The 22,965-nt window shown below is 43.5% G+C and overlaps 1 protein-coding gene across 1 annotated transcript; it reads left to right on the forward strand.

Annotated features, from left to right (window-relative positions):
* The first annotated feature begins 308 nt into the window (after positions 1–308).
* On the forward strand, positions 309–1,226 carry LOC122650580. The gene has a single exon (XM_043843981.1). It carries the CDS (start codon positions 309–311, stop codon positions 1,224–1,226), a length of 918 nt encoding a protein of 305 aa, XP_043699916.1.
* Positions 1,227–22,965: the final 21,739 nt, after the last annotated feature.

A 22,965-nucleotide genomic window follows, 5' to 3' on the forward strand; every position in this document is an offset into this window, starting at 1 on the left:
CAAAATTTAATGGTAGTTTGGTTTTTAAAGACCCAAAATTGCACGATCTGACACTCCTCTCTAAAGTCGCTTGGTGACTATGGAAACATCCCGACTCCCCATGGGCACGGTTAATGAAGGCAATATATTTTCCTAGATGTGATTTCTTACGAGCATCATTGGGACTCCAATCATCTTGACCATGGAGAAGTATTATAGCCAGTCATAAAGATTCTTATGGGTCTCCTTTGACGTGCACTGTTTTGGTTTGGGTGACCAAGAGGCTGAGACATTACATGACCGCACAACAAATCTAGCTCATCTCAAGGATGAATCCGATTAAGTACTTCTTTGAGAAGCCAACATTGACAGAAATGGTGGCCAGATGGTTGTTGTTGTTGTCAGAATTTGACATAACATCTGTCAACCAGAAATTCATAAAAAGACGAGTGATCTCGGACTATCTAGCTGCGTACCCAATCGGGGTAGATTCACAGCCACTAGAAGACTCATTCCCAGATGAGGATTTGGCATATGTGGAGGAAGAAGACTGTGAAGACTGGTGGCAATTGTACTTTGACGGTATAGCCAATCAAAGAAGATATGGGGCAGGAATATTGTTGATAACCCTAGATGATCTCTATCTACCATCTTCATTCTGGCTAGAATTCCCTTGCACTAACAACATTGTAAAATATGAAACATGTGCGATCGATCTTGAAGCTGCCGTATCATTAGAGATCAAGAAACTGAGAGTCTATGGGGACTCGTTAGTCGTGATTTGTCAAACTCAAAGGAAGTGGAAGACGAAGGATGAGAAGCTGAAGCCCTACCAAGAACATTTGGAGAACTGGATCAAAAGCTTCAAAGAGATCACCTTCGAGTATTTGCCAAGAGACAATAAAAGATTCGTCGACGCCCTAGCTACCTTGGCTTCAATAGTTGAATGCACCCCAGATACTCAAGTCTTCCCATTCTTGGTCGATAGGATGTATGAACCGGCATATGAAGACTCAATAAATACTCTGACAACCGATGGGAGGTTGTGGTTCGCATCCATCATCAATTTCATCAAAGAAAAGAAATATCCTCTGAATTCCATAGCCGGTGAAGAGAAGAGGTTGCAGAAGCAAGCCGCACAGTTTATACTTCAAGGCGACCTGTTATACAAGAGGTCTTATGATGGCATACAACTACTATGTGTAGACGGAGACCAAGCCCAGATGATCATGGAAGAAACCCATTAGGGAATCTGTGGGCCATACATGAATGCTAGGATGCTCGCCAAGAGAAATCCTCAGAATGGGATATTGTTGGGCAACCATGGAAGTAGATTGTGCATCATTCATGCGGAGATGTCATAAATGCCAGATATTTGGCAACATCATTCACATTCCTTTGATGGAGCTCCATTCACTGAACCTCCCCTGGCCATTTTTCACATGGGGCATTGACATAATTGTGAAAATTACATCGAAGGCATCCAATGGGTATAAATTCGTCCTTGTATCCATTGACTATTTCACCAAATGGGTAGAGGCACAATCGTATGCCATCCTAACAGCTGCAAAGGTAGTAAAGTTCATTAAAAAAAAAAACATTATATTCAGATATGGAGTTCCACATGCCCTCATATCCGATCAAGGAGCACATTTCTGGGGAAAGACAAACAAGTTTTGCACCAAGTTCGGCATACAAAGGCGTCGATCTACTACTTATAGACTGTAGACTAATGGGGCAGTGGAAGTAGCTAACAAGAATGTCAAAGTCTTATTACAGAAAATGGCTGATACGCATAAGGATTGGGTGGATAAGCTCCTATATGCATCATGGGCCTATCGATCCTTAATTCAAACTTCTACTGGGGTATCCCCTTTCTCCCTAGTCTATGGGATGGAAGCAGTGCTACCCGTAGAAATTCAAGTGCCGTCTCTCAGAGTGTTGATAGAAAGCAAATTGCCTGAAGGAGAATGGATGCAAGCGAGATACGACAAACTTAACCTATTGGATGAAAAGAGGATGAAAGCTATGGATCATCTCAAAAAGTACCAACTCAGGATGGCAAGGGCATTCAACAAAGGAATCCACCCGCGCAACATCGAAGAAGGAGATCTGGTAGTTTGAGAACAAAGAGCACCAGTTCATGACCCAAGGGGCAAGTTCAGGCCTAATTGGAACGGACCTTTCTGCGTGAAGGAAATCTTGGCTGGACAAACAGTTGGTCTCACTGACTTGGATGGAAAAGATCTAAAGGGCCTTGTCAATATGGACCAACTTAAAAAATATTTCGTGTAGTCAGTTGATCTATATGAACTACGTTTGACATGATTCCTTTTCAAATGATACATAGGCAACCTGACATGCTCAAGTGCGGTCTCAACAGCCAGTCCCCACCAGGGACATTCCTTTAATTTTGTCACACAGCATCTCTATCATTCAAAAACCCTTTTCACCAGTTCTACCACTCGGCAATTCTGTTTGTTAAAAAAAATCCGCCTTTTGGCATCCTTCCATGTGTTTTTAATAGGAGCTAACTAATCCTTGAGTCTAAAAAAAAAAAAATAAGAGACTTGTGCCAGTTTATTAAGGAAGCTCTTCGATAGAGTGCAAGTAACATGCATCACCCACAGACAGCAACCTCCCTCAATGAGATTTTGCGAGGATGGATCCTTAACATGAACTCTGACGATCCAACTCTTCTAGAAGACATCCAGTTGCCGGTCCTAGGAAAGATTATGTGTATGGAGACTCATCATGGCATGCTTCAACAAGTACACCAATGTTGGGATCCAAAACTACATGTTTTTAAATTTGGAGAAGTAAGAACAACCCCCACGATTGAAGAATTCCGAGCTCGCATGCTCTCGCTACCACCAAGGAAACTCTTTTGCCCCCCCCTTGCATAACAACTACGAAGACAAAATGTGGATATTCTGAAAGTAGCAGGAATTTTCTCCAGATAAAAAGGAAGTAAAAGGAAATCAACAGAAGAATAGAAGGAAGGCATACATCTTTTGCATGATCGGGAGATACTTGTTACGTACTCCTAAGAGAGGTGTTCCTCCTGTGGTTGCAGACCTCGTTTGGCAACACCTAGATGGGTGTGACATGGCCCCCACCATACTGGCGGAGACTTTCAAGGGTCTGAGTGAAATGAGTACTTCCTAGAGATATGGAACGGATTATTGCATAGGATCACCCATAATCTTACAGATATGGTTGACAGAGAGATTACGGTTGGTTAAACCCATACCCGATTCCAAATTTCAACCAAAGTATTTCCAAATCCAAAGAGAAATGGAGGAATTCCAGGCAATCAAGGACTAGAAGAAGTATTTGGAAGAAAGAACAGACGAACAGATTCAATAGAACTGCCATTGGTGGGACATGAAAACCCCAGTTCTCAGAACTCTAAGTTACAATGTTGTAAGGTTAATGGGTTTGACTCATACTACTTTCTACTTGCCTCATCTAGTGCCAACACTACCAATCACCGCCCAAGGTGATGGAAGTGAAGATTCAACCACCAGAAGAGTTGACACTGAAAATTGTGAGTCTGCTCGATAAACTATGGTTGACATATGTAATTACAGGGTGACATTGTTGGTCTACGTGTCGATTCCCCTCTTTTTGTTTTCCCTTATCCTTCCACCATTTCCATTCATGTAATGATCAGGGATTAAATGAAAAAAAATCTGGAATTGTGCTTTGCAACGGAAAAAGCAAGTGTCTCAAATAAAACTAACATGTTGTTCTCATTCCATAAGCATAATAAAATAAAGAAAAATCATCCAACCATCATCCAACATCCCATCATAAAATGTAAAGAGAATATGAGAAGAGACTAATTCTCATCACAGGAGGACAAAGTTTCGACATCCAGCACCTCCTCATCATCACTGTCACCATATCCCTCATCGTCATCATCATCACCGCTCTCACCATCTTGCGGCATGAATAGGGTAGGGGTGAGTCCTATGGACGTCAACTGTCACCTAAGATGTTTGTTCTCCTCAGCATAGTTACGGGTGCAATTCTCATAATGATCTCGAGAATCTCTCATATCACCAAGCTAGCCACTCTAATAGGAATGAGATTGAATCCATTTCAAAAGATAAGATCTCAAAGAAAAAAAAAAGAAGAAAGAGAAGAAGGAAAAGGAAAGAGAAAGAAAGCACTCACCAGCTGTTTAACATAGCATGTCCACTCAGAAAGTATCGCATCCATGCTCGCCTGCATCTGGCACATGTCAGCATATCGCTCAACATTAACCTGTTATGACAGAAGACCAGAGTCAACATCAAGAGTGAGGAATCTAATAAAAAGCAAAAAAGAAGAAGAGAAAGATAGAATGATGTACTCCAGCAAAAGGAAGAGGGAGTCCTACGTCATGGTCAGAAACTTTGCAGGCAGGAAGAGCAGTCTGAAGACTGGTATTAGACAAGGAAAAGGTGGTCCATCCACGATACCTTGGAATAAGGTCAGTCATCCCGGCAATGGGTAGACAGGTGCTAGTGCTCTGAGAAGGGCAAAAATTTGTACTGCAGCCATATGAGCGAAGCATCTCGTATGCACCAGGAATCAAAGGACGACCTGGATACTATGAAAAGAAGTAGGAAGCAGGATTGTTAAAGTAGAAAAAAAAAAAAAAAAAGATAACAAGTGGGGCCAAATTCAAAAGAATACCACAGGGCCCTCTCGAGTTAGGCGAATGCAAATCGTCTCTCGGAAGGGAAATTCTTGATAATCTCGATCAACCAAGGTCAACCCCAATACAGGCATCCCCATCCTCAATTCATAATATAAAGCGATAGAAGAACAAAATGCATATGGGAAGGAGGAGGACGAGGTACCAGCTCCACAGAATGCCATTGAAGAGTGACCCTCTCCCCCAAATAAAGCTCAACCCCGGCTGGACCTTCAAAAACTATCCGCCTCTAGGTGAGTGCATGGGCATGGGTGTACTCATCCCGATCGCCCTCATCATCAATCTCCTCCTCATCATAAGGTTGCCAATGGACCTAGCAGACATGCTCATAGAAGTCAATCATCATATTTGAAGCAATAATATAAGGAGAATTGTTAACATTACCCGGTTGACTGTCAAGTCATTAACCTGCAAACAGGCTTGTAACTCGTCGATGATGGTGCACCTCGATGTCCCCTAGCGCATCACTCTAGGGATGTAAGGAGCGGTCTCATCAGGAGAAGAGGAAACATGAACCCCTAGAACTTCATAGCACCACATGAGGAAATGGAAAAAAAGAAGAAAAATGAGAAAGATAAGAGAGCTGAGACATACCCAAAGGACATAGGCACAGCCGGTGAGGCTAGGTGACCCCAAAGGTAACCTATCCAACATCCCTAAGAAGTGGGCATAAGCAGATCTGGCCCAGTCAAAGGTCTTGGTATCCTCAAGGCTTGAGAAGAAATAAGCAAAGGAAGTGTCTATGCGACCCCTCCCATCGTAGAAAAGGACATTGGAGATCAAATATAAGAGGAAGCTCCTAGGAGCCTAGTTTAATAACTCAGCCAAGGAAGTATTATCAATTTCTCGATCATCCCACTTCTTTTTCAAGGAGGGCACAAGCATCACCCGCTTCGTCACAGTGAAGCCAAGAAGCCTACTAATATCCTTAAGAGACCTCATCCGGTCTGATGTAGTCAATGCAACGGGCCTCCTAGTGAAGGGAAGGCCGGTAATCATGAAGAAATCTAGAGGAGTAATGGTTACCTCCCCTGTAGGCACATGAAATGTATGGGTAGATGGCCACCAATGATCAACAAGAGCTCAAACGACTGGAGTGTCAAGCTTTGGGGTGACTACCTGGGCCATACTACCAAGCCCCGTGCGATCCACCCTCTCTCTCACAGCGGGGTGGAGCTACCAATACCACGTCCGAACATCGTTTGTATGACAATATTTCATATAACTAGGGGAATAGAGTTTTTACAAAAGGAATGACTGAAATCAAGAAAAACTGAACCAAGCACATGCTATGTAAGAAAACAAGGCAAGAGTTACTTATAGCTGTGAGGCCCTGACCCTAGATAGTGCAGTATGTGTGGTGGGCTCTATCCATGATAGTGGTACCTGTGTACCATTCCGCTTGCATGTTGCCCACTGACCCCCCAGGAAGGACTTCTAGACCGAGCTTTCTTCGCAGACATGATGAATAAGGAGAGCGAAAAAAAAAAACAAAAAACAAAAAAGTAGAAGGAAAAGAAGAGAGAGAAAAGGAGGAGAGAGGGGATAGCTCCAAAATGGAAAAGAAAGGAAGCAGACGATGTGAGGAATGAGAGAACGCCCCTTTTTTATAGAAAGGAGGCTGGGTGCACACCTGGCAGTGCCACATGGCAGTGCCGTGGCCTAGATGCGGCCCCGCGTGACTAGCAGCCCTATACGGCAACGCCCCGTAGTTTTTGCGTGAGAAAAAAAAATTGGTGGCCTCAGTGCCATTTAATCAATTTCCTTGGCCCTCGTTGCCATTCCCATAGATCTTTTCTTCCAAAAATTTTTTTTTGGGTAGGGGACTATCCTACCAATTAATCGGTCATGATACCGTCTCATCGATACACCTTCAAAAATTTGGTCACAATGCCGTCTCATCAATTCAATCGTGATGCCATCTCATTGTTACATTTTCAAATGTTTAGTCGCGATGCCGTCTCATCGTTGCATTTTAAAAAATTTAGTCGCGATGCCATCTCATCGTTACACCTTCAAAAATTTGGTCGCGATGCCGTCTTATCGTTACATCATTCAAAAAGATTCGATCGTGATGTCATCTCAACGTTACATTTTCAAAAGTTGGTCGTGATGCCGTCTCATTGTTACACTTTCAAAAATTCGATAGCGATGCCGTCTCATAGTTACATTTTCAAAAATTTGGTTGCAATGCCGTCTCATCGTTACACTTTCAAAAATTTGGTCGCGATGGCGTCTCATCATTACACTTTCAAAAGTTCAGTCGCGATGCCGTCTCACATTACATGTTCAAAAATTCGGTCACGATGTCATCTTATCGTTACACTTTCAAAAATTCGATTGCAATGCCGTCTCATTGTTATATTTTAAAAAATTTGGTTGCGATGTCGTCTTATTGTTGCATTTTCAAAAATTTGGTCGCGATGCCGTCTCATTGTTACACCTCTTCAAAAGTTCGGTCGCGATGCCGCCTCATCGTTACAACTTCAAAAATTCAGTCACGATGCCATCTCATCGTTACCTCTTCAAAAATTCGATCGCAATGCTGTCTCATTGTCGCATTTTCAAAAGTTCGATCTTGATGCTGTCTCATCATTACATTTTAAAAAATTTGGTCGCGATGCCGTCTCATCGTTTCATCTTAAAAAATTCGGTCGCAATGCCATCTCATCGTTACATTTTTAAAAATTTGATCGTGATGTTGTCTCATCTTTACATTTTTAAAAATTTGATCGCGATGTTGTCTCATCGTTTTGTTTTCCAAAAGCTCAGTCACGATGCCGTCTCATTGCACACCATCATCACTTGGTCGAGATACCATCTCATTGCACACGATCATCACTTGGTCATGATGTCGTCTCATCATCATAGTGCTATAACATCATCGGAAGAATAGGCGAGCAACGCCACTCCATATCAGAATTCCACCAAGCAATGTTCGTACGCCAAGGGAAATCCAGCCGAGCAATGTTCAAAGATCAGTATCCCACCAAGCAATGTTCGAATGCCAGGAGGAAAATCTGGCCGAGCAATTTACAAGAACTAGAGTTCAGCCAAGCAATGTTATCTCAAAAGGTAAAAGCCCGAACAGGTAATACCATTTCACTTTCGTCTTTGGTCGAGCGGTTCCTTATAACCCTCATGGGTGGCCCTCATGGCCCTCTTCTTTGGTTGAGTGGTTCTTTATAACCCTCACGGGTGGCCCTCATGGCCCTCTTCTTTGATTGAGTGGTTCTTTATAACCCTTAAGAGTGACCCTAACGGTCCTCGTCTTTGGTCGAGCGATCCCTTACAATCATGGCCCTCATTTATCGCTATTTTTTTGTTTATCAAACATGATTTTTATTCTGAATTAGTTTAAATGAGATATGGTTTTATCGCTCAACTTCTCCACCTTTGAGCAAAGTGGCGATAGTATATGTTCCTAGTGACAAAATTAAGCGATCTTTTATCTTTGCCCTTCGACTGATGGCATAGGCCTCGGCCAAAGAGGGGAAAACTATAGATTTTGAATTTTGTCACCCCCCAGCGATGACGACAATCAGATACATGTGACTTACAATGTCCCTGAAAACCCAACTTTTTAAAATACCGCAAACACCCCCGTTCACCCTGTAAGGTGTACAGCATACGCGCGGCAGCCCTGCAGAAAAGTCACAGCCCAACGCCTCCTGCGCAGCTCCTCAAGGAAGCACCGCGGCCGCGGCCTTGCTAGGTAGTCCTGCCATGCAGCATCGTGGCCTGCGTGGACCTATCAGGCAGTCCTGCCACACGGCACCGCAGCCTGCAGCCCTGCCAGGCAGCACTATCGTGCGTACGTTGCGGCCCTACGGGCACCTAGATTCTATTTTTTCCCATTTTTTCCACTTTTTATGGCCCCACCATACATCCCCATACAATTTCTGCGGCACCGCGGGGACCAATTTTGCCTATAAATAGCCCCCCTCACCTATTCATTTGAATATTCGAAGTTTGTGGGAGAGGGGGCACCCATAGGGCTCCACTTTTTCAGTTCTTACTTGTTTTCCTTGTTTCGAGGGCCTACCCTAGTCCAATTACCGGTGTTCGAGTCTCATCCCCCTGTCTGAAGTTTGAGCTATCTGAGTCCAGCTTCCCCGACCCCTTTTCGCCCAAATTTGGGAAACCTCCTATGGTGTAACCACTCTACCTGACATTTAAGCTCCTTGTTTCCAAAACCTTGGAACGTCGTTATTCTGTCCGAGATCCTAAGATCTAACAATCGCAAGTCATTACTCTGTCCAATGAAAGGACAAAGCCAGTCTTTTGCCTCCACCTGAGTTGGGGATTCTGTTCATCTTGCATAATTACATTTGTTTAAAGCATACATGTATACATTTCCTCAGTTAACTTTTATTTCCAGCATAATGTAGTCCTTTCAAATATTCTAGTGTAGTGTACAATAGTTAGTGTAGCATAGTTTAATTTAATTAAATAGCTTGTGCATTATTATTTATCCATACATGTGGGTATAGGACATTCATAAAGGGAGAATATTCAAAAACCAACATCTAGTAGAAAGACCGGTTTATCCGGGCGAGGTGGGTGCCTAACACCTTCCCACTCTCGTAACCTAACCATTTACCCCGAATCTTTGACCAAACCATCCGAAGTCTTCCAGGACTACACCAATGGGTCCTAAGCCCTAATCCTAGGTGGTGACTCCATTTCATAGTTATTGTGTGACCCCCATCCCCCTGATAATCATGACCTTTTGAGAAGATGCATTCCTTCTCTCTCTCCAACCGAGAAGCATAACCAAGAGACCCAACCTTCGCGCAACGTGCCCGAGGAAGGGAAAATGGATCCTCACAGCTGCAAGAACCTCTGCAAGATTGATGTGCTTTTCGTAGCACGAGAAAAGATCATACATATTTGCAGGTTCATCCATGATCAGGGACTTCTTCAATTCTACATCCCTAATGCCACTGTGCAGGGCTTGGAATTTCATCGGGTCCAAGTCTTGAACTTCCAACGCCTCGTGGTTGAACCTAGTGAGAAAGGCCCTTAGTGTCTCATCGGAACGCTGTGGAACGCTCGCTGTCTAATGGCCAATAGATTGGCCACTATCTTCTTGTAGACTCTGTTACTCATGAAATTGGCTACAAAGGCCCGTCCAAGCTCCACGAAACTAGAGATTGATCGCGGCTTCAGGCGCGCGAACCACTGTCTTGTTGAGCCCTTCAAGGCACGTGAACCACTGTTTGGTGCTCCTTGTAAGAGCATTACAGACTTAAAACTTTCCAGTTGGTCCTCTGGATCTGTCGTACCTCCATACTGCTTAATGATGGGCATCTTGAAGCTCTTGGGTAGGCGTTCTGTCCTGATCTCCTCCGTGAAGGCAGTGTCGGTGGTGAAGTTGAAGTCATGGCTTGAAGCGTGACCCTTTCCCTTTAGAACTTCCTAGATCTGCTCTTGTAATTCCATCACCTTGTTGTTCAAGGCTTGTTCGACCTCGGTCATCTGAGACCCCTGCCTTCTGTTGTCTCCTAGATCCTCTTTATCCTTCCCCCGAATGTTGTTGACATCGCTATGATTTTCACTGTGTTCAGGGGAATGTGTTCTTTCCTTCGTCTGGGATGGGTGTGGAGGTGGCGGTGGAACTCCCTGTAGGATGTTACGCTGCATCTCCATCATTTGTTCCATCTGATCCTGCAACAGAGTTTGCATCGCCTCAAACTGCTCCACCGTTACGTACCGTGTAGATCGACAGGGAGCCTAGGTTGAGAATCATCCTCCTGGGAAATGTTCTCTTCTTTGATAACATTGTCTCGTCCGGCATGAGGGCCTGAGGATCTTTTTGGTGCCCCATCTTGAGCAACAGCCCGAGCGGCGGCAGTAGCAGCAGCTTTGGAGACTTTTGATTGGTTGCGGGTGTTAGTCATCGTGATATCTTCGAAAATTTTTACTCTTAGTTTCCACAGACGGCGTCAAAAAATGTTGCACAAAGAAAGATGTTATTGGATTTGCGAGGTTTCCCTCTCTGCAACACAAGAATTAGTAATGGACACGAAGAGCTCTGTCAAATCGTTATTGATTGATTGGATAATTGACCGGGGGGACCTTTTCTTGTGGCGCTATGGCCTTTCTTTATACATGTTTCTCCTACAATCCCCTTTGCAGAGACGTGTGAGATTGCCTTCCTTCTTCCGCGGATGATTGAGTCATTTTAGGCTTAGAATACTCCCTAGAGGAGTAATCCTCTCCTAATTTTCAGCCATTAAGAGTCTTTCCATATGTGAATTGCGGTTACCAGCATTCACAACGTCATCAAGATTCTTTCCAACTAATCTTGCTGATGTGTCTGCCCACGTTTTACCTTGTCAGATGATATATGAGTCTTCGACGGAATATGCTTATAAGGCCCCACTCTTCCACGTGTCTTTCAATAACTGGTTGGATATAATATGGTGTATCAGATTATAATGTGGAAATAGATACAAATATATTAAGTGTATCATCTGAATTTTTTAAAAATAAATAAATAATCATCTGATCTTTTTATATAATCTATTTTTCTAAACGAATTTTTTTATTCCGAATTCTAAAATTAATTAAAATGAATTATTCTAAAATTTACACCAAAATATTCTCGAATCGAAAGTTTTTAATTATGAGAAAATTTTTTTTATGGTAAAAAGAAAGTATTAAATTAGAGAAAAGACATATATACAGAGTTTTTAGATTGCCCAAGTCTAGCTAAATTGAGGGCAATAGCCATACAAAGAGAGTCTCCCTTATTTACAAATGAGATATTTGGAGCTATACTATTTATATATAACAAGTCCTGTCAAAGATTCCAAGGCCAAGGAGAAGAAGTTGGAGATGGAAGGAGATCAATGATCTGTTGATTTAAGCACTAGACTTCTTTTATCATTAACCCCAAAAGTGAAGCATGATCGAGGCCTGTCCGCATACTGACTAATTCTGGTTCCAAACGAGTGGAAGATATGAAGTGTCCTGTAGCCAAAAGGATGAATCTGCCATCTAGAAGGAGAAGATAAGACCATCCGGCCAAGTTTACTCCTGGTATTTGGTATCCTGCACAGATTAAAATAGGATAAGAAAGTTTTGGTAAAGAAGAAACAACAGGAACTATAAATTCCTCCTCAATACTAAGACATTTATCATGGGATGAAATGGAAGGGGGGTTAAATTTAAATCAACTAACCAACGCTTAACCTGGTTAACTACCCAAAGGGGATCAGGTTTTTTCGATCCAAAAACAACCTTGTTCCTGACGGCCCAAATGAAATAACACGTAATAATAAGCACTTCAAAAAACCAAGCTAAAGATCGTTTATCTAATTTACGAGAGAAAAAGGTGGTACGGCAGAATTCTTGTAGAGATGCATTGGCCAAAAACTCAGTTCTCAATCCCAGAGGCCCTGCCATCCAAATGTGTTTAACCCCATCGCAAGAAAGAAATAGATGCCAAGGGGATTCGACACAGTTTCCACATAAAGCATAGGAAGGGTCGATCTGGAACCATTTGGAAAGAGAAGCCTTGACTAGAAGACTTGCATTTAACGCATGCTAGAAGAAGAATTTAAATTTGGGGTGAATCTTAAGCTGCCGGCCAAAAGAAGTTCTACCAAGAGGACAAACAAGAATTACTATTTGTAGAAATAGAATTTAGCGACTTAGCAGCAAATTTAGTACTAAACATACCATTCTTGGCCAAAGTACACCACCAACTATCATCAGACAATGACAAATTTACTTTATGAATCAAAGAAGAAATATAATTATGAAAAATTTGTTCCCCCACTTTCACAATTCTTATGTTATTATTTATTTAGAGAGAGGGTTGGGCACGCCCGCCTGCTCCAAGTAAGTGGGCGGCCTTGCCTAATTGAAGTGGTGGGATGGAGGGACAAGGCGGTCCTTTCCATGGGGGGGGGGAGATAGACACAAAATGGACACCCGGCGGCGTGCCACCCTTTTCTCATTATTTTATTACTTGGCATAGCTGGACTGGATTTGAACTTAGCACATAAGTATGGAAGGATGAGGTGGAAGGATGAGGCTACCTGGGGCCAAAACTTGGACCACATATGACCTATCACATGGTGCATAGAGATGGCGGAGCTGCACTAAGAGTACAGTTCCAATGGCCATACACCCCTCCCCTTTCTTTTGGCAAAGTGGATAGTTCTAAAATCATTTTTTTCATACGGATATTCAAGTGGTTTTTAAATTGGAGAGGGCGTTTTTTGTATGAGAAATGTGTGTTTAAGTTTACAATTATCAACCAAATCCAACTTTTTTTTAGGTAAGCAATAGGTTGTGGCTACTTTAATTTTTTTGGTAAAAGTTGTGGCTACTTTCTAGTAGCAATTATTATATGGGAAGCAGTTTTTTGTATGGGAGTGTGGCCTACACCAGCACTCCCATGTGTTTATCTCTCTCCTCCTTAAAACAAGGGAGCAATGTGCCTTTTCACATAAGGAGGAGAGAGATAGATTCATGGGAGTGTTGGCGTAGATAGAAAACTTTTTCCCTTATTATATATAACAAAAGTGGGAAAAAGATTTCTATCCGGGAGTGTGACCTATGCTAGTACTTTCATGAGTCTATCTCTCTCCTTCCCATATGAAAAGACATCTCTGCCCCCTCGTTTTAAGGAGAAAAGAGATAGACACATGGGAGTGCTGGCGTGGGCCACACTCCCATGCAGAAAAGTGCTACCCAACAAAAATTCATCATGATGGACCATCTTGATAAATCTGCTGTCCTAATAAACTTATTAGCATGTCTTATCAATTTTTAGCCACGTGGTGGGATGATATTATAATTCTGACCATTGGATAGACAAGTCTATGATTGGATTAAACGCATGTCAAAATTCAGGATATAAGTCAATCAAATACTCTCCCATATATTGACATACATCTTTATATTTTTTTTAGTCGTGTCATATATGCATATGCATCCTCTTGTAGTCCTTAGATTCCTAGATGTTTATTTTACCATTTGATCAACTCTGTTTGGACTGAAACTTGACACAGGTTGGCCACCTTAAGGTCTACATGTCCACAAAATTTAGGTCTTAGTCTAATTTGTCACATGGTAGAAACTTGGATTGTCCTAATAAACTTGCTAGAATGACCTATTTGTGGGTAACTTAACTCAGTTTTTTAATTTTTTTTTTTTTTGGATAGAACTTAACCCATTTTAAATAAACTATAGTACGCTTCTAACTCATAACCCTCAAATACATGCAAACGGTACAATAATTAACAAAGTGGTTAATTTAAAACTGATGTTAGGTATTCAATAAGCTATACAGTTGGGGTGGACTATTTATGGGATCAATTGCATCATGGCTTACGTGTCAAAACTCAAAACCATTAAGAGCATGAGAACACACAGTTCAAGGAATTGGAATCGAATTGATCGAATCAGAATCGATCGACAACGATTCAGATTTCAGACAATTAAATTTAATCGATTCATACTGTATTTCTAGGATTCAAACCAATTCCACAGATGATTCTAGCTGGATCAGATTTGTAACTCAATTCCATTCCTAGAACTTTGCTGAGAAGTTAGCCACCCAAGTAAAATTATACTTAGGGCTGCAAGTTTGGCCCTGTCGGCCCAAACCTGCCCTGGCCCGACCTGAGCCCGAAAAGGGCCTGGGCTAAAGATTTCTAGCCTTGAGGATGGGTTAGGGTCAGAAAATCTTGGCCTTGAGTCAGAGTCAGGCTGGGTCAGGGTTGATACCTCGGGTTCAGCCTGACCTTGATTTTGACCCTAATCTTGACCTTGATTTTGACCCTGATTATATAGAATGATAATATGATATTCATATTGCATAAGCCCACTATTTGTATATGCAAAACAGAAAAAGTACTTCTTGGTACCTCACGGTCCTAATATTGATCAAATTTTATTGGACATTAGAACAAGCTTAGAGGACATTAAATAAGGCAAAAGGGCTTTCTCAAATAAGGACTTTGAGGGATCAGCTTTAGTTATCAGAGTACTAGCTCCGCTTCAGGTTTGGAGAGTAAAATAATATATAGCTGGTGTGTACAATTTATGTACCTTATTTGTTTATTGTGTTAGTATTCTAGTATGTGCTCTATGGTTCAGTGAAGCATCTTTTCTGGGTTGTACTCTGTGAATAAAATTCTTTATTTATCGAAATATAGAATTTATGATACTTGTGATCAAGGAATATAATTATTTAAAATGGGGCCTAACTATTGTACCAAGGAAAAAAAAATATAAAATAAAATAACCAGATTAATGTGAATCTGTCCCTTTATTGTGTTTCTATATAAACATTCAGCTATTTTTAATTTGCTTATTGCAGCAGGGCCAAGGTTAGGGTTAGGGTCAGGGTTAGGGTCACCATTTTTAGGTCCTGAGTCAGGGTCAGGGCGGGCCTAGGCCCAACTAGGAGGACTCGGGGTTGGGCTATAGTTTTAAAAGGTCTGGCCCAACTTGACCCAGTTGCAGCCCTAATTATACTTGTGCTTATTGAAGAAAAAAATTGTACTTGGATGAGTCCAACAAACCAATGTCTAGATAGTAAATAAATTAGGAGCTAATAGAAAAAACTGCAACTATTGAGATAGAACTTCCAATGTAACCCCAAACCCAATTTTCATGGATGCTTTCCTCTCCGTCGAGCCTCATACTGTAAGGTTGGGTTCCCTTGTGCTTGATGATTGTGGTCACCTTTATATGGTGACTACAGATCATGCTTTCTCTAGTTTGGCTGTTGTTGGAGATGTTGAAGAATTGCTAGTTTGGTTTTTGGTGATAATTAACTTTGTTTAAGGTATTCGTTTATGTTGGCATATTTATCCATGATTAACGATAAATACTCGGGACCAACCCCGATCCACCACGTGGCATGGCATGAAGAGAGAACGACCCAAACTCGGCTACATCAAGACTCATCCGCTAGACTTAAGAGGAAGAGACCCAGTAGGTTACTCAAGGACTAAGGTCACTACACGAGTGGGCAATGGCATCACCACTTGGATTTACATCATCCTACCGGCAAAGGGATCTTATCCCAAAGGAGATGCACCTTATCCGTGAACGAATCTTGAGGATCTTATCCAACACTTGGGGAACACGCATGTCTATCTGCATGGGAACATCTTCCCTATCTAGACTCAACCTCTTAAGAGGAGATGATCTACTACATGATGGACTCTACTACCAAAGAGGCCTATCACTATCTGCCTGGACTCTCCACACCGCCATATTCCGCTATAAATACTCAGGTATTCTCCCCCCATGAACCCATCTTGAATTCCAATAATTCATCTGTTGCTGAGAGAGATCTAACTTAGGCATCGAAGAGTCCCAGGCCAGAATCACACCGGTTCTCCCTTGTCCCTGGCGTCCTTTTGCAGGTTGCAGCACCCAAAGGACCACCTGACGATTTCTTGATGCAACAAATTAGCGCCATCTGTGGGAACAATGCTAGCCAACATATCTTCTAGCTCGCTTCCTCAAGTATTCAATGGCACCATGGGGTAAGAAGGCCGCTCCCTCCACCAATGCTATGAGGGAGAAGAATGAGACACCCACACCGGATAGCTCTCGTTGGAGAGCCAATAATCATGAACTCCAAGAGAGGGAGAACCCGGAGAACGAGCACGCTGACCTAGTCAATCTCGAAGTAGCTGTGGAGGCAGTACCTGACCTGAATGCACCAACAACTGTATGTCAGATCAATGACTTGCAGCGATAGATCCTCCAGGACCAAAGACTCTTTTGAGACTATCTGAGGTAGCAGGTGACGTCCCATAGCAGGAGGGCGTTGCCACCACCAAGGACAGGGCCAATCCCTCGATAGGAGCAAAACCTTAGGAGGTCACTCTCTGGGGATGAAAGATCAGAGAGACTCGCAAGGGGCGCAAGTTCAACTCACCAGCAAGGAGATCCTTCACTTCATCCCATGAGAACAGCAGATCTATCAATCTAACCAAAATGTGGGGCGTCACCGACACATAGATCGATGGAAGTTGCACATCAAGGTCGAGTCGGACCTATCGTGAAGAAAGTCCCTCACGTTCACGTCAAGGCTCATCATGTCGTGACCACTTGCCATCACGTCAAAACTCACGGCGGAAGGAAACATCAAGGAGGGTCGTGAGCGGGTTCGCAGTGAATGCACAACCAGACGCGGCGGACAGTTACGTGATGAAGAGCTAGATAAAAGACTCTGAGAATTGGAGGAGAAGTTGGAAGGATTGAAGAAGCAGATGATAGGCAAAATACACTCCATACTAAGCCAACATCCATTCTCGGCAGAAATCATGAGTCCATCTCTCCCCTCCAGATTCAGGTTACCTACCTTTGAGCTCTACAGTGGTACCACAGATCCTAATGACCACATCAACTACTTCAAAGGGATGATGACCCTATACGGGGGATCGGACGTGGTCTCCTTTCGAGCATTCCTGGCATCCCTCAAGGGTGTGGCCACTTCGTGGTTCTCAAGGCTTAGGCCTCGATCGATAAGTTCATTCACGAAACCCTGTGAGCAGTTTGTCACCCGCTTCCAAAGCAGCATCAAGCAGAAGAAGACCACGATCAATTTGCTGAAGGTGGTACAAAACCCTGGGGAGTCCCTCAGGGAATATGTCACCAGATTCACAAAGGAGTCCCTGGAGGTCCACGACCTAGACGACCAGACCCAACATGCAGCATTGGCTGGGGGCATTAGAGATCTGGACTTGATCAAGGACCTGGCACCACACGAGACTAGGATGATGAAAGAACTGGAATGGTGCAATAAGTTTGCCAACATGGCCGAGGTACTACAAGCTCGGAAGAAGGTGATCGAGGCCAAACCTCAGAACAATAAGAGATCGGCACCGGATGATCATAAAGAGGGCAAAAGATCGAGGACTGAACGTTGACAGGAGAAAGGTGATTGCCAGTCAAAAAAGAGTGAGCGTCGCCCAGAGAGGAATGACCGAGCAAGTAGCCCCGACTTCAACCCCTGAACTCCACAAGGTCATAAATCCTTATCCAGATTCAAGACCATGGCTTGCTCAATTGGCCGCGACCTATGCTTGCAGGACCTGAGAAGCGAAATCCGAACAAGTATTGTCTCTTCCATAAGGACACAGGACATGACACAGAGGACTGCATCCAACTGAAAAGTGAGATAGAGCAACTCGTAAAGGCGGGGAGCCTAAACAGATATGTGAAAGGAGGTTGAGAGGGTTGTTCGGGCCAAAGTGGCAGAGACCGTGACCGAGAAAGAGAGAAGCCACGACGTGAAGAAAGGAGAACATGTAATGATCGAGAAAGAGACCGCCCAGAGGAAAGTAAGGAAGGAGTGGGACCAAACAACTCCAGAGGAGCCCCAATCCTTACCATACTAGGAGGACTATGGCAAGAGTCCACAAAAAAGGCCAAAGCCCATGCTAGGTTTGTGGGAGTAGTAGAGATGCCGAGCAAAGTGGCTAAGATCGAGACAATCATCTCCTTCTTGGACGGTGACCTAGAAGGATTAAGCCTGTCACACGAAGATGCCTTAGTAGTACAGGTGGATATAGCTAATCGAGCTATGCACAGGATGCTGGTGGACATTGGAGCATCTGTGGACGTGCTCTCACTAGAAGCCTACAAGCAGTTTGGGTTCAGTGACGACCAGCTCAAGCCTGAACTAACCCATCTCCACGGGTTCTCGGGTGCCATTGCCTCCATTAGAGGAACAATGGAATTTCTTGTCACCCTTAGAAAGTACCCTCGACAAACCATGATCATGGTTAACTTCATGGTTGTGAGGTCCGTGGTATCGTTCAATAGCATTCTGGGATGGCCATCCCTAACTGCTCTAAAGGGAATAGTCTCACCAATTCACCTGAAGGTGAAGTTCCCAATAGAGAATGGGGTGAGCGAGATCAGACAAGACCAGAAGAAAGCCAGGGAGTGCTATGCGATGTTCGTCAAGAAGAACAATGGCAACGCTCGGGGGATGGCACTGTGTGTAGAGAACCTCATCAGCGATCAGAGAGACGAGCTAACGGAACAAAGAGGAAAGCTGGTAGAGGACCTCATCCCATATCCTCTTAGCGAGGATGACCCCACCAAGGTAGGGCAAGTTGGATCACTGCTAGGTGAAGAACAAAAAAACAAGCTTGGGTGATTCCTCAAGGAGAACTCAGATGTCTTTGCATGGTTACCTCAAACATGCCAGGCATACCTTGGCATATAGCCGAACACAGATTGCACATGGATCCAACCAAGAAGCCAGTCCAACAAAAGTGGAGGAACTTTGCCCCTCATCGACAAGCCGCAATCAAAGAGGAAGTTGACAAGTTGACCCATTTAGGGTTCATCAGAGAGGAGAAGTTCCAGACCTGGCTCGCGAATGTGGTGTCGGTACCAAAACCAAATGGAAAATGGAGGATGTGCGTTGATTACACCGATCTAAACAAGGCGTGCCCAAAAGATGAATACCCCCTGCTAAGGATCATCCTGTTAATTGATGCAATCGCAGGCTATGAGATGCTGAGCTTCATGGATGCGTACTCCGGCTATAGCCAGATCCTCATGAATGAGGAAGATGAGTCCTATACTGCATCCCGGACAGATAAAGAGAACTACTGTTACCGAGTCATGCCGTTCGGGCTAAAGAACGTGGGGGCAACCTGTCACACCCCAAACCACCCCCTAGGAGGATTGGGTAGGTGACCCAAATTGCATGACCGCAACCCGCCAAATCCCATGGATCTAGAAGCAGTGCTTACATTCATGAACCAATATCCACATCTTAACCACAAGTAAGATCAGAGTAATGCAGAACATCTACAATTTAAACAAATAACCTGAAGCATAGCGATACGGGAAATAGTGTTAATATATATACATAATAAGTTTTGTTCGAACATTTCCCCGGCACACATAACCCACAACCAAGTAAAAGAAAAACTGATAAGTTAAGTACTACATATATTATTATATATAGGGTTAGGGCACCCAACCCCAAAAGAAAGAAAGAAAACAAAAGAAGTAACTAAAATCGATCCACGATCAAAACAGGAAGCCTCCTAACAAATCAAAAAGGAGTTCTCAGCACAAAACATCAGAAACACTCCTCAATGGTCTTCATCCATGACCACCGAGAAAGTACGCAGAATCGATATGACCTCCATCGGGGTCCATACCAACATCATACACACCAGGACTCTCCTCCTCGGGAGAGCCCGCCATGTCACAGCGGCATCCACCTGCAAGATCATCTAAGAACAAAGCAACATATAACAGAGTATGAGCCCCACCGAGCTCGTGAGCAAATAACATCCATCATTGATGCATATGCAATCACAATCCATAATTCACATGATCTACATGATATGCAAGACCAGTTTTATTATTAGCCACCTATCATTACAACTAAGTCAGGTCTGTGCTACTACAATCCCAATGCATGTATCCCTGGTGTAGGCTTGGTTACCTCTTCCCGCGATACACTTATGGGGTTGTCGAAGAAAACCAGTCAGCTCCAGCATCCCTTCCTAGGTCAGCCCGACCAGCCCTCTGTAATTATCCTGGTAAACAACCGTTTCTTCCCTCATGCACCATATAGGTGTTCTGAATCTATGCACCTATCGGTGTTCCGATATATGTACCTTTCGGTGTTCTGATAATTGCACCTTTCAGTGTTCCGATCCTATTCACTCCCTGATAATTGCTTCCCAGGCATCTAGCACCTTAACCCCTACTGGCAAGGGTTCGTAGCACGGGTGATGAAACTCTAGCCCCATGTCTATATGGTATAGTATGAGTCAAGCAGTGTCAACCGCATTCATAGTATGGGCTACCGCGCGGGCTACCACATGCCTCATTTCCAAGCCGAGTACGGCATCTATTCTAACAATCACAATTATCATATTCATTTCACAGCGTTGATCGACAACAGTCATTATGCAGTGATTTGAGTAACTTTGATTATAAGTATGTAAATAGCATAACAGACAAGATTCAATTATTAATAGCCAGCATCAGATCATAATTACATTTGCACATACGATAGTATCATTCACTCACCAGTACTTGGCTCTAGGTACTCAGTCACAGATTCAATTCCAGCTGTTTTCTGATTGTTGTCCTCGAGCACAGGGATCAAATCCTAGATACCAAAATTAAACAGTGATTTATTCAGTTATTGGTCCTAAACTGGTGTCCTAGGGTTACCCTATCTTACTGGGTTGACCCGGGGATTGGTTGGTCTCATTTAGAAACACCGGGCCTTGCACTGGGTCTTAGGTCATGTCCAGGTGCATGGGCCAGTGCCTAGGGCACAGGGGTAATTTGGTCATTTACAGTGCCCACGCCTGCCTTTAAGTCAGATTTGGTCCACAATATATTTTACATTACAACATACTGCTGTCCAACTCAGGACAGTGCAGTATGATTAAACACAGCGAGGCACAGCTGCCTGCGGGGCCCACAAGGTTTGCATGGCTGATCTAGACCAAGACTGGGCAAACCCTAGCTTGTCTGGGCTGCCCAGGGTTGAGGAAATGCAGAGAATGAAAGAGGAGAACAGATACAGCAGGTATACATATAATTTTTATACCTGAAAACAGCAGTGGAGGGGCTCGAATCAGTCCCTATAGGTGATGGCAGTAGCCTCCCCTCTTCGTTCTTCTCCTTCTTCTTCTTTCTCTCTTTTCTTCCCTCTCTTCTCTCTTTCGGATTCAGTTCTGCCTAGGGTTCTAAATGAACCCGAAAGCCTCCTATTTATAGCCAAAAGCCAACTAAGGTCTGTTTGGCAAAAGTCCCCTCTTTTAAAAGCTAATTTTTGGAACTGATTCTGTTCAGTTCAGGGTCCACTGGTGGGGTCCACACTGAACCAGGGATATGAGGTGGTCCCTCAGAGTCCCCTCTATCACTGGAGAGTGTCCATGGTCAAGTTGGGTGGTCCCCATAATTATAATAATTAAATATATGCAAAATCAGCCACTGGGCGATGTCTCTGGGCATTGTTGCATCGCCCAGAGAATTCCTGCAACAGAATTCAAAGGGGAAAAGCACAGGGGTTTGACCTTGGGTTATGGTATTGTCCCCACATGCCCACTATGGGTTTTTATATGATTTTTTAGAGGTGGGTCCCACCACTTGAAGGAGGAGAGAGATTACCTGGGATCCAAGTCATACATCAGGCTGTGAGCTGTACACGAGCAGGGGTCTATTGTCCATCTTCTCACAGGTGTATAGGAGGACATGCACTGAGTTTCCTCATTGATCCATACCACTAGAGCGATCCTCCATAGTGAATCTGATTGCCTGATCAGAGGTTCCTGCACTTCAATCTGATTCCAGCCAGTCAGAGGGCAGGGTTTGACATTTCTCCCCACCTTATAAAAATTTCATCCTCGAAATTTGCTTACCTAGTAATCCAAAAAGTTGAGGATACTTCTCCTTCATTTGTTCCTCACATTCCCACGGAGCTTCTTCTACTGGGTTATTTCCCCATTGAACTTTCACGAAAGCGACGGTGCGATTTCGAAGGTTACACTCTTTTCTGTCCAATATCTCCGTGGGATGTTCCTCATAAGTCATATCCATGTCCAACTGTTCGGGTTCATTTGATAATACATGTGTCAGATTGTTTATGTATTTTCTCAGCATTGACACATGAAAAACATCGTGGACACTCGATAAAGAGGGCGGTAACGCCAGTTTGTATGCTACGGGTCCCACTCTATTGAGAATTTCATATGGACCAATAAATCTTGGGCTCAACTTGCCTTTCTTGTTGAAGCGCAGCAGTCCTTTGGTTGGAGACACTCAAAGAAACACCTTTTCTCCGATCTCAAATTCAATATCCTTCCTTCGATTGTCCGTGTAACTCTTCTGTCTCAACTGGGCTGCCTTGATCTTCTCTCTTATGACATCCACTTTGTCGCAGGTCGCTCGTATCATCTTAGGTCCGAGATACTTCCGCTCACCAACTTCATCCCAATAAAGCAGAGTTTGACACTTCCTGCCATAGAGTGCTTCGAATGGTGCCATGCCAATGGTGGAGTGGTACCTGTTATTGTATGTAAATTCCACCAGTGGCATGTGAGCATCCCAACTGTCTTTCATTTCCAAAATACAGGCTCGGAGCATGTCTTCCAGAGTTTGAATGGTTCTTTCTGACTGTCCGTCCGTTTGCGGATGAAAAGCTGTACTGAGATTCAATTGAGATCCCAATGCCTTTTGTAGACTTCTCCAAAACCTTGAAGTAAATTGAGGATCTCTGTTAAACACAATACTGACAG

This window comes from Telopea speciosissima, chromosome 2 (assembly GCF_018873765.1).
Source record: "Telopea speciosissima isolate NSW1024214 ecotype Mountain lineage chromosome 2, Tspe_v1, whole genome shotgun sequence".
Taxonomy (NCBI): domain Eukaryota; kingdom Viridiplantae; phylum Streptophyta; class Magnoliopsida; order Proteales; family Proteaceae; genus Telopea; species Telopea speciosissima.